This window comes from Pygocentrus nattereri, chromosome 9 (genome assembly GCF_015220715.1).
Source record: "Pygocentrus nattereri isolate fPygNat1 chromosome 9, fPygNat1.pri, whole genome shotgun sequence".
Lineage (NCBI taxonomy): Eukaryota > Metazoa > Chordata > Actinopteri > Characiformes > Serrasalmidae > Pygocentrus > Pygocentrus nattereri.
The window spans coordinates 31,207,450-31,223,015 of NC_051219.1; the positions used below are offsets into that span (position 1 = coordinate 31,207,450).

Below are 15,566 nucleotides of genomic sequence, written 5' to 3' on the forward strand. Positions count from 1 at the left end.
GCATGTGGCTGTGACTCTGGGAATCAGATTCTGAGCATGTGAATGAAAATAGGGCATGAAAGTGTTTGAAGTGCTGATGAATGAATGTTTGTGTTATCTAACAAGCTGTGTACAAACAGAGAGGTTGGGCTGTTTGTGTGAGCGGCTCCCTCTGCTGGTTGTATTGCAATTGTGGTATCTGGGTGCACTGGACTTGGAGTTGAAAGTTCGTTATAGTGTCCGTTGGCGCTTACAAAGAGCCATTTTAATCAGAGAGAGAAAAAGAGAACATTATCTTCATCTGATGAAGGCTTAATTTATGCCTTCATGTTATTCTTTTAACCGGGTGTAAAAATGCATCGGTGCATCTGAAAGTGATGTTAATGGAGCGATTCAACTCAGATTGATATTTTGGAAAGCTACAGTCAATTATAGTCATACTGAATACATTATGTGCTTATATGTTAAAATATGAAAATTTAAACAGAGCTGACCATTTTGACAATTAAAATGGCACTTCAGCTAAAATGCAAAGTGTAATTATTAGTACACCTGTCATAATTGTGCCCAGTCGCCTCCTATTGTGGTGCTACAGTAGGCTCCAGAGTGAGAGTTCCCAGTTTAAAGACCAAAAATGCCCAGCATCAGTCTGTGTCTATTTCGCTTGTACAGGATGCCATCTCTACCTAATAAGCGACATAAGCAGCTGTTTATGTATTAAGTGTATTTAATCATGTTTAAATAAGAATGTAAGTATCTGGAGCCAAAAATAGGAAAAAGAAAAAGAAGATGGAGAGTAGCTTAAAGATAAAGGTATGTAATATTTTTGTGATGTTAACGTTATGCCTTAGTTTTAGCTTGTAGTCAACAAGAAGTAGTGGATCTGCAACCTGAGTTTCAACTTCATGAAACCTAACAAACACGGACACAGTTAACTGATTTTACAACAACTTTCTGTGTTAATCTAGATTTAGCTTTGCAGGTTGGGATTAATCCTCATGCAGTGGCACATGATAGTATTTATGACAGTCAGTTGTGCAAAACATAAGGAAGAGATGCCAGAGAAAGAAAAAGAAATCATATTACAATCATGTTACAATTATCCGTAATTTAAACTGTAACATATTAGAAGCCCAACAAGCATCCAGTCAACAGCAATACACAACTAGCTAGTCATAAATGTATGTAATTCAGACAGCTTGTGGTAGTCTTTGATATTAGCTAGCCTTTTACAGTACATCAGCTAGCAGGATGGGAGACCTCAAAATAATGCTTAGGGACCACAAAGGCTTACCTTTAATGCCACAGGGAGATTTCTAATGGTTGTAGGATGTGCAAGCATTTGCTTGCTGATTATTGTAGTGAGGGAACAGTGATGAATAAGTGCACAAAAAGAGTACAACGTCTTGACTTCTCTCTAGTGAACAAAAATATATGTGTACTGTACACCTTTTTCTGACAGCGTAATAGCTTTGCTTCTTTCTCACCTGAGACGATATCTGTTTTATTTTGTTTGTGTACAGCATGAACACAACCACTACTTTTCACATAAATCTGAATACGTCACTTTTACATGCAGTATAACAAAAAGGGAAAAACAAATCAGAACCAGACAGAATTATGGATGTTAATTGTCTAAAGTACATGGGCAAAATTATATCAGATTAATTATCCATATTCCACCTTTAATCCTTCTTCCTTGTTCAGGTCAAAATGATGAAAATACTTGACCAAGAGTTTTCATGAATGTGCAAAAGTTAAAAAGGACAGTCATGCACAAAGGTTTGAATACCTGTTCTATGGTCAGATGAGAACAACATAGAGGTTTTTGGCAGACACCAGAAGTGAGTTTGGCATAGACACAAACATAACTATGCAGGAAAGTACCTCATTCCCACTGGCTGTTTTTTTTCTTGGTGTCAAATAAATATCAAAGGCTCAATCGAGTACCAGCAAAAATAAAATGCAGACAGGCAGTTTGAACTGGGCCATAGCTTTGATCTTCCAACACAAAAATGGCTAACTGACCACAGATTTGAGTCCCCTGATCTAAACCCTAAAGAAAACCTGAGGAATGAGCTGAAGTGGAGAGTCCACAAGCATGGCCTCGGAATCTGAAGGATTTGGAGAGGTTCTGTATGGACGAATGGTCCAGCGTCATTAAACATTGTTAGATAGATAGATAGATAGATAGATAGATAGATAGATAGATAGATAGATAGATAGATAGATAGATAGAATGTATAAAATTACAATAACACATAAAACGAATAAAATATTCTATATAAAATATAACAGAACATAAGGGTTAAACTACCATAAACCTTCCAATCTATCTAGAAAACAGTTATAATGTTGCATATTGTAATGTGCAAGTCAACTTGTATATCTGGAGATGTATGATCTCCAGAAGTGGAGATGTGCGAGTTATGGAAACGCTCTTAGCAGATGAAGTTGCTGTGCTGTGTGTCTTTTAAGAGATTGCATTACTCTATTGATCGCACTCTTGCACGGCTAACTGCTGCGTTTGTCGGGTCATCTAAAAAAGGCTGGCCATTAATGCACAGTATGTGTATGGAATACAGAATGTGAGTGTGTGGTCTCGGCTCTGCTTCAGTTCATGCTCGCTGTTCCTTCTGCTTGCTTTGTATGGCTTACTGGAATTGCAGCGCTCTTAATGAGGTTCTGGATGATGCGATCTTGTAAACTACATGGCTGCCCTTTTCGGTACTGATCTTGACTTTGCTGTTACAACTAATCTATTTCCTCAGTTTTTAATAAAAACCTGCACTTTCTTCTTGAAGTCCACTGATTATGTTTATGCATTTTTATATGGACTACAGTGCCCTCCATAATTATTGGCACCCCTGGTTAAGATGTGTTCTTTAGCTTCTAATAAATTGAGGGTTTTTTTAAATAATATAGGACCACGATGGAAAAAAGAGCAAAATCCAACCTTTATCTCAAGTGCATTTATTCATTAGGAAAAAAATCCCACATTAAGAAATAATTGTTTAACATCAAATAATGTGTGCCACAATTATTAGCACCCCTGATGTTAATACTTTGTACAACCCCCCTTTGCCAACAAAACAGCACCTAATCTTCTCCTATAATGTTTCACAAGATGGGAGAACACAGAAAGAGGTATCTTCGACCATTCCTCTTTGCACAATCTCTCTAAATCATCCAGCGACCTGGGTCCTCTCCTCTGCACTCTCCTCTTCAGCTCACCCCACAGGTTTTCAATGGGGTTAAGGTCTGGGGACTGAGATGGCCATGGGAGGAGCTTGATTCTGTGTGTGGTCAACCATTTCTGTGTAGATCTTGCCATATGTTTAGGGTCATTATCTTGCTGAAAGACCCAGTGACGACCCATCTTCAGCTTTCGGGCAGAAGCCACCAGATTTTGTTTTAAAATGTCCTGGTATTTCAAAGCATTCATGATGCCATGCACCCTAACAAGGTTCCCTGGGCCTTTGGAAGAAAAGCAGGCCCACAGCATCACTGATCCTCCCCCGTATTTCACAGTGGGCATGAGGTGCTTATCTGCATACTCAGCTCTTGTGTTACGCCAGACCCACTTACAGCATTTGTTGCCAAAAAGCTCTATCTTTGTTTCATCTGACCAAAGCACACGGTCCCAGTTGAAGTCCCAGTACTGCTTAGCAAACTCCAAACGTTTACGTTTATGATTGTGAGTGAGAAAAGGTTTTTTCCGTGCATGCCTCCCAAACAGCTTGTTGGCGTGTAGATAGCGTCTGATGGTTGTTTTGGAGACTTCGTGACCCCAAGATGCTACCATTTGTTGCAGTTCCGTAACAGTGAGCTTTGGAGAACTTTTTATTTCTCTTATCATCCTCCTCACTGTGCGTGGTGGCAAAATAAACTTGCGTCCTCGTCCAGACTTGTTTACCACTGTTCCAGTTGTTTTAAACTTCTTAATAATTCCTCTGACAGTAGATACGGACAGGTGTAGGTGAGTGGCTATTTTCTTGTAGCCATTGCCTGACCTGTGAAGGTCAACACACATCTGCCTTACTTGAATGCTATGTTCCTTTGTCTTTCCCATGTTGAAGAGAAATGGCCTCTGTGTCACGTCATAATTATACCCCAGGGAAACAGGAAGTTGTGAATTGCTAATTAAATGTTCCTACATACTTTGATTAACTTCGTAAACTACTGTAGAAGTGACAGAAATTCTTTAATTACATTTATTTCCTAAGAATTGTTAGGGGTGCCAATAATTGTGGAACAGGTGATTTTATGAAGAAAAATTATTTCTTAGTCAGGGATTTTATTTTCCCCCTAAAACTCTACTTGAGTTAAAGGTTACATTTTTCTACAATTTTCAGTGTGACAGTATGTTTCCACAATAAAAACTGAATTTATTTTAAGGCTTTTGACACATCTTAACCAGGGGTGCCAATAATTATGGAGGGCACTGTATATTGAATTCAAACTGTTCAAACTGCAGATCCACAATAAAATAGCAATTAAAAAACAGTTAAGTATTTAGAACTTAGATGTTTACAAGGGTTATCTACACATTATAAACATAAATATTCCTCTGTGATACCAATCCAATGTGAATGTAATCACAATTGTTTATAGTCATTTTATAAATCTTTATGTATTGTGTCTGACAATATGATTATATGTTGGAAGCCACATCTGTGCAGTGATTTTTTTAGCCAATGTTAAACCTGTGAGCCATATCTTCCTTTGCTTTCCTGGGCAGATAATTTGGGAGTGACATTTATTTAGAAGTCAAGAACATCCATGCGTTCCCACACCACATTCTAAAATGTTTCTACTTCTTGTTGTGGGCAGTGGTAACAGTCAGTGTCCCATGTTGGCTGGCTTCTCCAGTGTTGGCCAGCTGTTAATTGCCATATCAATGCTGGCTTTAATGGCAACAAAGTGTCTAGTTTCACTTGAAGGTTTTGAGGAGCAGGTGGTTGAACCAATTGGCCAACCCTGAGGTAGACCAGTGCTGCATCTCTACTTAGTTAGGAATATCAATGACAGATGCTGATTGTGGGTGATGCAGCTAAACAATTTTTGATTTTGAAACATTCAGGGGATCCAAGTGGTTAATTAGATGGTCCCGGACCACCCAAGACACCCTGTATTTTGCACCTTGAAATAGTGTTGATTAAAACATGCTTTGAATGCTCTTTCAGAGTACTCATAATCATAAGATTCATCCACTTGGGGAAGAGTTTCGAGGCACAACCTTCTTCACAAAATCTTTTACATATGTTACATGCAATTACATATTTCTACCAGAGAGGTCTCCATATACCCAACACTTACACAGTGCAGCTTTAAAGAAGTGTATCTACATGCAAAACAATAATACAGTCTTTGTAAGATTTCTGATTATTCAAGTGCTCATGTAAACAGCATAGAACAATTTTTATATCAGATTAAGAAACCTGGATTTTAGTTCAGTAAATGGGTTTTTCAGTTCATCTGTACCCTTACTCTGGTTTTGCATTGTTGATTCTCAATGTTTTTCCCATTATCTGAGTTCCCAAGTGTATGTCAACACGTTGAACAAATTACTGACAAAATTCTGTCAAAACTTTTCAAGCCACAGAAAAATGTAATGTCATGATACATGCCGTAAATCAAAAAAACGCTTGCAAGTATTGTTAACAATTTTGTAATGTCGCACAGCCAGAAACTGCACTGCTGGAACTCTGTATAAGAGGCCAGTAGTTCCTACAAGGTTCATCTGATACGGATATGCATGTGAATTAAAGGTCTATAAGTTGTACTTAAACCTCATACTGACTGTTTTTGATTTACTGTGCTGGAGTACAGAAGCAAAACAACAAAAACTATTTCACTGTCCAATTTCTTACTCGCTGCATTGTAGCTCTGTTGTTACAGTGGCTGTTGTAAAAAGAAGTGAGAGAACCAAGGCCATTTAAAAATCCCTCTCTATCTTTCATCTCTGTTTTTTCTTCTCCTCAGTGACTCCAAGCTGTGTAAAGATGGCGAACAGACGTGCTGGTGAAATTCAGCCTTATTCTTGTTATTCTCAGAGTGTGCTGTGTGGAATAGGGAAGGGTGCTTTTGCAGGGCTAGCGCCTTTTTAAATTAAGCCGTTCATTTAGAGGGGGGGATGTATTTTAATCATACATAAGAATCTTCTATCTCATGTGCGTGTCTAGCTAATTATGCTTTGTCTCTTCCGGTGGTGGAAACATGAGGCCCTGGGGCCGTCTTTGATATTTAAATGATATCCACAGCCTGGGCGAGATGAAGAGACGAGAGGATTTTTTGGAAGTTTGAGAGAAATGGGGGGGGGGGGGGGGGGGGCGGGGGTAGAAGTGGAAAGAGGGAAGGAAAGCAAAAAAGAAAAGAGAAGAAAGAGAGGGAGGGGATGGAGAAAAAAGAGAGTGTAAGGAGAGACAAAGAGAGAAAGAGGGAGGGGAGAATGATATAGAGAGAGAAAATGAGAGGGAGAAGGATAGAGAGAGAGAGAGAGAGAGAGAGAGAAGGATAAAGAATGCACAGGAAGAGAACGGGAGGTGCTGGAGACAGGTACAGAAAAGGCTGCAGTAGATACAGGACTATATTTAGGAGTATAATGTGACTTCTGCTTTGTGATTTGTGAGGAGTTCCACCTCTGTGTCCTGCTGCGATTGTACAGCCTTTTGGAAGCCTCTGCCAGGCTGAGTAACTCTGCTGGACACACGCAGGTGAAGCAGGATTTGGTGTGACGGAGTTTTGACAGGGTGCTCCACTAGATCTGTCTGCTGTAAGGTTAATGTAAAATGAAGCTCTGTCTGGACCCATGAGATACACTCGGGTTATCCAGTCTCTTCTGAGTGAAAATGCTGTCTGTGTACCACAGATTATCATGAGTTACATGATCTTCATGAAGTACTGACAAAGTTCTGGCTTTAACATAACTGCTACTACGGTTTTAGCTATGTAACATGCTTTTGTCAATTTTTGTAGATAATTGTATGTCATGCAGTGTCAGAAACCACATAAACAAGTCTGTTTGAGGTCTGAGGTGTTTGAAGTGTGTCTTGTCTATGACTTTCAATTGGCTACATTCAAAATAATGCAGTAAACTACTATCTGTTTGTTACTTTACTATGCTAGCTTGCTAGTTAGCCAACTAAGAGCTGCACAACTAACAATGCCAAAGCAATGCACCACACTTAAGCCAGACAAAGGATTTATTCCAAAAGTGTATTCATTATAAAGTCTAATGTGTCAAAAAAAGGGTTACATTACAAAGTTTGCTTAGCTAGCTAATTAGCTCATTAAAGCTAGTCTAGCCGAGGGCATGTCCATTCCTATTGAAAATCCTACTTCTTTTTGTCGGCTCTGTCACCTTTGGTGACCCCAAGAACCTAACAATGATATAAGCAACCCTTTTATAAGGTTTTTAATGTATTTTATTGAAGTCTGCTGTATCATATAAAGAGCTGGGAGAACACAAGGTCTTGGGAGCATAGAGATGCTTCCATTACTTGTTAGCTAAATTAGCCTCTTGGCTTCAGGTCAAAATTTTGTAAGCAAACTTTAAACACCAAAAGTCTTGGCTGATCAAATACATTTGAAATAAGCATAAAATTGTTTACATTTTATGTTTTGTAGCACTGTGCCTTATCATAGTCCACATTCAGTGAAGCATAATTGTGTTTTCTTTTAGCAAAAGGCATCTACACCCATTAGCCATAACATTACAACCTTGTTTCTACATTTATTGTCAATTTTATCAGCTCTACTTACTATATAGATGAGCTTTGTAGTTCTATTATTACAAACTGTAGTCCATCTGTGCCATCACCACATCAGTGTCACTACAGTGCTGAGAATGGCCTACCACTCAAATAATACCTGCTCTTTGGTGGTCTTGTGGGAGTCCTGATCTCGGAAAAACAGAGTAAAATGGGGCTAACAAAGTATGCAGAGAAACAGATGGACTACAGTCTGTAATTGTAGAACTACAAAGTGCACCTATATGGTAAATGGAGCTGATAAAATGGACAATAAGTGTAGAAACATGGTGGTTTTAATGTTATGGCTGATTGGTGTATGCACCTAGGGTGAGTTTTTGATACTTTATCATTTGATTTCTCTGTAATGTCTGTGTCTATTACTTTCTATACCACAGCAAAATTTTCCACCAATGTCACGTTCTTTTAAAAAGACAATTCACAATTAACACTTCTCCAGAGTGGGCCGTATCTACAGGCAGAAGAGAGGAAGATGGAAAAATGGAGAAATGTGCTGTGTCGCTGCCAAGAGAGAATGTGCTTATCTGGCCACTTTGTCATTCTCCCTGGCACATGCCATCAATAATACATTACAATAGAGTGCATAGCCTCCATGACTGGTTAGTGTTTCTACTCCAACACTCTTATATAAAGCACTTCAGCATTTAAGTTGCTAATGCTCAAACACTCTGAAGTGTTTCTCTGCTTTAGCTCCACTAGTGCTCTGGTGTGGCATCACTTCTGCTTTAACACAACTTTAATTCTTCAGCTTATTACAAAAGACGTCGCTGCTCATTTTTCCTTCATCACAGGAGCTACATGGCTAACATTGCTAACACTATAAATCAATAGTCACCCAAATATATTCTGTTAATACAACCCCGAAGATTCTCTCAACCCACTATAACCACATCCAGTGTTAAAGTTATGCCATTTGTTTTGACTCTTGTCTGGACAACAAAAAATGGGGTCTGTTTTATGAAGCACATTCAACTTACATAGGGTTCTTGCTCAAGTTTCAGCTTAACTAAACCTAACCAACACAGCTGGAATTAACTTGTAGTTAACAATTTTGTCTGTTAACCCAGATTTTGATACTCAGGCTATGATTAAAAAAACCTTTATAATGGTAAAAAGCAACACAGTCTCCACTGCCACTGTTAATGCTTATTGCCCTGGAGCAAGGTAAGTATGTTAGAGGTGATGTATCTTGGTAAAAAGTGATCTGACAGGATTATTGCGGTCTACACCAAAAGTTAGCTGGGTAAGCAAGAAATCCTGCTTTGTGAGACACATACCTGAATACAGAATGCTGAGACGGTTATCTGTAAGCAAGACAGATAACCCAAAAATAGTCTTACTTAGGGCCCCAAAAGGTTAGAGCCAGCCCTGCACATGTTAGGTCACCATGCCCAATGCCAAACATTGGCTAGAGGGGCATAAAAACCCCAACCACAGGGTTATGGAGCAGTGGAACTGCATTCTGAGTGATGGAGCTCAATCCAGTACCTTTGGGATGAGTTGGAGTGATCCAGAACCAATCATCCACCATCATCCTGTTGGATCAGCAGTTGTCTAGAAATCTTTGGACATGTACTGTAGCTTTGAGTGCTCAGTACGAATAACTGATAATGAATCTCAAAACTTTTTTCTCCCTCTTCCTCTCTCTGACAGGGTTCGGCTGATTCCTACACTAGTAGACCCTCGGATTCCGACCTGTCCCTGGAGGAGGATAAGGAGGCGTCTCGGCGAGAAGCCGAGCGCCAGGCCCTGCTGCAGCTCGAAAGAGCCAAGGTTAGCTTAACTCACCTTTCATACTGACATACTCCTGCATTCACTGTCCACTTAGTGTGCTTTTTCTCCTCTTCTATGCAGACCAAACCTGTGGCTTTTGCAGTGAGAACCAATGTCAGCTACTGTGGGGCCTTAGATGAGGACTGTCCTGTGCAGGGCGCTGCCATCAACTTTGAAACCAAAGACTTTCTACACATAAAGGAGGTGAAATTTAGTATTTGGTTGCTAGCAAGTCACAGCTATAATGTTGACAAAACTAAACTGAGGACATGTCTGTGGTTTGATTTTTTTGGTTCAGCAGCATTTTAGTTGAGGCATTCTATCATTGCCTCAAACGACTAAGAATGCTGATATGATTCAAGAGTAAAACATAGTCTGGTATATTGAACAACACCAGTAACACCACAGAAAAAGTTACTGATTGAAACCTTTTTAAAATATAGTCCATGACTTATGAAGCTATCAGTATTTTAGCAAAATTTTTGTGGACTTCTCAGACTTCATCTTTCTGGAGATATCCATACAAGAAGCAGTTTAAAAATCTTCCTGATTTTTTGTTTCTGACATTTTAAAAGTTTATGTAAATGCAGACCACCAATTTGTATTTAAAATATATTTAACATTTAACAGACATTTTATTGTATTTTACAATTGAAACTGGAAAAACATCAAAATGTTTGATTCACATTAAAAAAAAAATACTTCAGCATTTGTGAAAATGGGCTAAAATAGAAATTCAAAATCAATAATTACCATAGTTTTTGTTGGTTAATATAAGTATAAAAAAAGAATACACTGACATAAATTTTTGGGGTTTTTTTCTTATATTGAGCTCATTTTTATGTCTTCAGATTTGTGAGACACCATTTTGTTTTGCTGGTGAGCTGAGGTTTAAGAGCAGTGCTTCCTCTCTGTGCAGAAGTTCAACAATGACTGGTGGATCGGGCGGCTGGTGAAGGAGGGGGCTGATATCAGCTTTATCCCCAGCCCCGTCAAACTTGAGGCCATGCGCCTCAAACAGGAGCTGAAAGCTGCACAGAGGTACATCAGCTTTTTTTTATTTACAGGACCTTCCTGAAAGCAGCTTGTACATTGTCATGACTTATAGTCGATACCCATCACCAGCATGTTTCAGTAAGGAGGCCAAAGAACTTTCTGCTGCACATTCAATGTGACTCACTGAGTTAAGCCTCACAAAGCAATTGCTCATTTTTTCATATCAAACCAAGTCGAAGATTATTTTATATCTTACGTAGGTTCAAGTTCACACTGTATTTATAAGTTGGGTGTTTGTGCAATTGGGGTGTCACCTAGTCCTAACTTGTGTAGTGGACAAAAACAAAAAACTAGTAGTCCTTTTCACTCGTTATCAAGCAGAAAACAAATGTCCATACCAGGATACTTTTAGGTATGCCAGTATATTTGGTGTCCATCCATGAGGTTCCTGTGAGTAGATATTTCAAATTCCAACAGTGAATTATGGCAAACACTGTTGCTCTGAACAAATTCAAATATGCCTGCTTTCTGTGGACTTCCATACCACTGCTCACTGCTGACCAGAACTCACATTGGTGTTCTTTACAGCACCACCAAGTGGTCAAAAATAAAAAATGGCAGTGAGAAAGAGAACAAAACGTAAATGATTTCAACATAACTCTTAAAATAGACTCACTTTTCAGACCAATGTAGATTACGTCTACAAAAAGGCAAGGCTCTCTCTCCTTAGGAGTTTTAACACCAGCAACAATACTTTGATCATGGTCTACAGGTCACTTCCCAGTTCTCAATTCAACATTGTGCCCTGGTACAAGAACCCAGTTAAGCAAAGAAACAACCAGGCCCAAGGGGTCAACCAGGCCAGTAAGACCAATGGAAACAAACAAGTGTCACTCCAGAGCTTATACATCCAATTCATAACCAAAAAGACAACCCAGGTCAAAAAGGAGACTACACTCACCCCCTTCATTCATTTTTCCAGCTGCTACCATCAGGCAAGAGATTTAAGGTCCTGCTGCCTAGGAAGAATGAGTGGAAAACATCATTTGTGCCCTCTGCTGTCAGCATTTAGAACAAGGATATAATAAACACCCCCCTACATAGTTAATGTGCATTGTTGCTGTAAGGATTTTAAGTGTTTTAAGTATTTGTCTTTGTATTTATGTGCCAGATTGCCAAAAACAAATTTCCATTTTATGCAAATTTAATGGATAATGAAGGTTTAACCCATCTCAGAAATAGTGTCTTTACAGGGTTTCTTTTCTGACAGAAAATTAGTAACAGGTTTATAAGTAACAGGGTTGAGTTTTTCAGCAAAAAATGAGCAAATACAGAAAATATGATTAACTAGCACCCATGCTAATGCCGTCATCATATTAAGAACATTCTAATGTTTTATTTTTTTTTTAAATGTACATTTTACTCGAAGTCTATATTTTAGGTACCAAGTCTGTACATTCATTTTTTAACCTATATTGGATGACTCAGTAAAAAAGATGCTTCAGGCATGAAATGTTAAATGGATTCACACAGTACTGCAACAATAACATAATTTTTGAAGTATGTTTATGATAATATTTCAATATAAACTGCGACAGGGCAGTACCCCTCTTGTCACTGGGGTGGTATCCTCAAGGGGACATCTTAGTACCTTTAGTCAGGGAACATAATTCTACCATAATCCTTTCAAATTATATGTTAAACTATAAGAAGTATTGACTCCGCACACCCAGTCTCGTCTCCAGCCTTTTTATTTTATTGTATTTTATATCTGTTTAATAACTTTAGGTCATGAAAAGGTACCAATATGTTCTTTTCACCTGGAAAAGCCTTATTTGTGGTGCACAATTGGACCTTAAAACCACTGTTGTACCTTTGAGAGAACATTTACATTGTTTGTGCCTTGATGCACAAACTGCACATGTACCTGCACAGAACCCTTATTTCTGACAGGGTAAGTTGGGAAGGACAATTTATCTGTGTTTAAAATGTGTTTTAACTCGACTCCACATACATATTTTTGAAAGTAACATCAGTGGAACACAAATGGAACTCTGTTTGTGGACTCACCCAGTTGTTATTGGTGGTGTGTGTGTGTGTGTGTGTGTGTGTGTGTGTGTGTGTGTGTGCGCGCTTGACTCTTCTCACATTCCCCATGTAACTGTGCTGTGATATCTTACAGAAAACCAGGAGGGAGGCCTACACCTCCATCTTCAGGTAAAAAAACAGCAAACAGTCCAAATTCCACAGTTAACATTGTGTTGGTAGCTGTGCTGCATGCCTGTTTACATCAAATAGCCTGTTTTACCTGCAAACATTCCTTAAATGTTTGTCTTCTTGCTCTCTGAAAGCTAAACAGAAACAAAAGCAGGTAAGTTGTTCTTGTTGTTTTTTAAGGTTTAGAGCAGAATAGACTGCAGTATTGCACACACACACACACACACGCACGCTTCTTCCTCAGCTTCTCTCTCTATAAGACAAGTTTGCAAGAGATCCTTCTGTATATCATTACTGAGGCTGGAAGGCCAGAGGCGACTCATTAGTTGTTGGAGGATGTTAGTTAAGATTCAGAGTGTACACTAAGCTATGAGGCTTCAAAGAGGCTGTTTTTGTGTGCTTGATTATTTCAGACAGAGCATGTTCCACCCTACGATGTCGTACCCTCCATGAGGCCTGTGGTGCTGGTTGGGCCTTCGCTGAAAGGCTATGAGGTACTGCACACTCAGTTGCATTACACATTGTGTGACTTCAGTCGTTGAGATGTAAACAGTCATTCAGACTGGTTTGATGTGAAAAGGTTCTTTGTAGAGAAACATAGGGACCGAGATTTCTTTACAGCGGTGGTGATAGGAACCAGAGGTCTCAGTGTCTACAGCACAAATATAGACATTTTATTTGCTATCCAAAATGACCAGTGATCCCACACATGTCTTCTGAGTTTTTATATGAGATGTTGATGATGGTAAATAGTGGTTAATACCCTGCACCCCAAAAAATATGTTTTAAGCCAAAACTTTATCTCAAAACTATCATGAAACAATTTCTCAGGTGTCAGGCAGCATATTTATAATCATTTCATGAAGTAACTTTCTGTGAGGGAGCTTTTAAAGGTGTTAAACTCTTCAGATGTCTGGTTCCTATCACCACCACTGTGAACAATTCTGACTGTTTTTGTTTTCTGTATGTTTTTGTTTTGACTTTGTTTATATCTGAACAATTAAATTGTGTAGATATTAAAAATAAATCTGTGGAATTCTCATTGAATACATTATGATAACTAGGGGTGATACTCTTTCACAATGAATCACTTTGTTTGTTATTACAGATTTTTTTATAACACTGAACACAGAAACTGTTTATGCAGTAGCAAAATATATATGACAAAACCAATACAGCATTTTTGTTTAGCCTAGATTTTTAAATGAACACATTCTGTATGGAATCTTATTATAATGAACCTTCAGAACACAGTAATGCATTTCCATACCCTGGAGATATCTATTCAGTGACCCTGTTTTCAGTATCTTTATTAATTTCTAAGAACTACTCCTGATGCAAATATTAACATAAATTTACATAAAATAAAACACATAACATACATAATGCACAGTATAACTCTACAGCGGGCATGTCAAACTGGGGATTTTCTGGGCCAAAGTGCTTCTGATATTAGCATTTACCTCATCTAACACTCTGAATTCAGCTTATGAAGGCCTTGCTAATTAGCCGATGAGCTGAATCTGGTGTGTTTATTAAGGCACCCTGCTAAAGTCTGCAGTGTTTTGGCCTGCAAGGACTGAAGCCTGACACATGTGCTCTACAGAAAGCATAAAAGGTGAAATAGGTATAAAATGTACAATTACATAATAATAATTGAAGATGTGTACAGTTATACAATATGTTAAAGATGTGTAGGCCTATGTTGTATTACACAAAAGCCTTAGCAACTAAATTTAATATCAACATTTTCAGTATTTAGTGTGTCTACTCTCTGCCTTTATTACAGTTTCTGTTCTTTTCAAAAGGTTCATTTTCAGTTTTTCAAACCTCCAAAGTTTAGTCTTGGATTGCATTTTCTGATTCTCACTGTCCAAATAAACCCAGTTAAAATTTAGACACATCAGTCCTTAAAACCTTACTACACATCTCAAATGTCTAGTTTTTGTGTTTTAGTGCAGATTTTTATCCATTTTGTGGGTTTCCTTTTCTCAATAAAGACTTCCTGACAGCTACATCCTTTCAGACCCATTGCACTGAGCTGTTCTCTCACAGTGAAAGAATGGACAGAAACACCTGTAGATGTTTTCAGATCTGAAGCAGCTTGATTTTCTCTTCTCTCATAAAGATGAAAGCTTTAAGTACTGTTTATTTGATGGGGATAGATTTGGTGGTCTACTAGACCTTGCACGGTTGGAGTCTGGTAGACCACCAGTGAAGTCCATTTTCATTATCGTTTAATAGTTTTTTGAGCTCCAGTTTTGGAAATTCATGTTTCTTGCTTATACATGTGTAATATTTTATAATTAATCTCCTCAGAAACATCTGAAAAATTAATAAGATGTATTTAATATCCTTGACTGACTAGAAAATTAAGGAATGCAGGTCTCTAACCTTTGCAGAATATTGTACTTTTTTGGTTCTTTTCATGGCAAGTGTATATTCAATGGATCACAGAATAGGGATGTAGGAAGAGGCCTTACTTAAGAGGATTAGGGCTTTAGGGCATAACCGCTACTTGTATTTGCATGCATTGAATCTTTGAAACTTCGTGTTGACGTAAGGATCTTTTTGTGTGGAGCTTCTGTGTAAAATATTGATGCATGTCTGTGGCTCCGTAGCTCAGAAATGCTCTGGAGACCTAAGCCGCTCTTGCTCTGACACAGCAGAGAGTTGAAGCTGTTCTGCTGCATTCGCTGCTGCCTCTCTATTTCAGGAGCCATCCATTTTTCAGCCTGAGTCTAAATTAAAGCACATCGCTTCAACAGGCCACATTAAACTTTCACATGGCTCTTGTCCAAAGCCCCTCTGCTGCTGCTCTTTACCCTC

General features: G+C 38.5%; 1 protein-coding gene across 2 annotated transcripts in view; it reads left to right on the plus strand.

The window, feature by feature from the left end:
- Positions 1 to 15,566, plus strand: part of cacnb3b (calcium channel, voltage-dependent, beta 3b) — a 42,929-nt gene that overhangs the window by 21,565 nt on the left and 5,798 nt on the right. For both annotated transcript variants that reach the window (XM_037541614.1, XM_017706145.2), the window contains exons 2-7: positions 9,405 to 9,524; positions 9,606 to 9,728; positions 10,444 to 10,565; positions 12,703 to 12,737; positions 12,872 to 12,891; positions 13,151 to 13,231. In XM_037541614.1, coding sequence (XP_037397511.1) covers positions 9,405 to 9,524; positions 9,606 to 9,728; positions 10,444 to 10,565; positions 12,703 to 12,737; positions 12,872 to 12,891; positions 13,151 to 13,231 — 501 coding nt within the window. The remainder of the gene's footprint in view (positions 1 to 9,404; positions 9,525 to 9,605; positions 9,729 to 10,443; positions 10,566 to 12,702; positions 12,738 to 12,871; positions 12,892 to 13,150; positions 13,232 to 15,566) is intronic.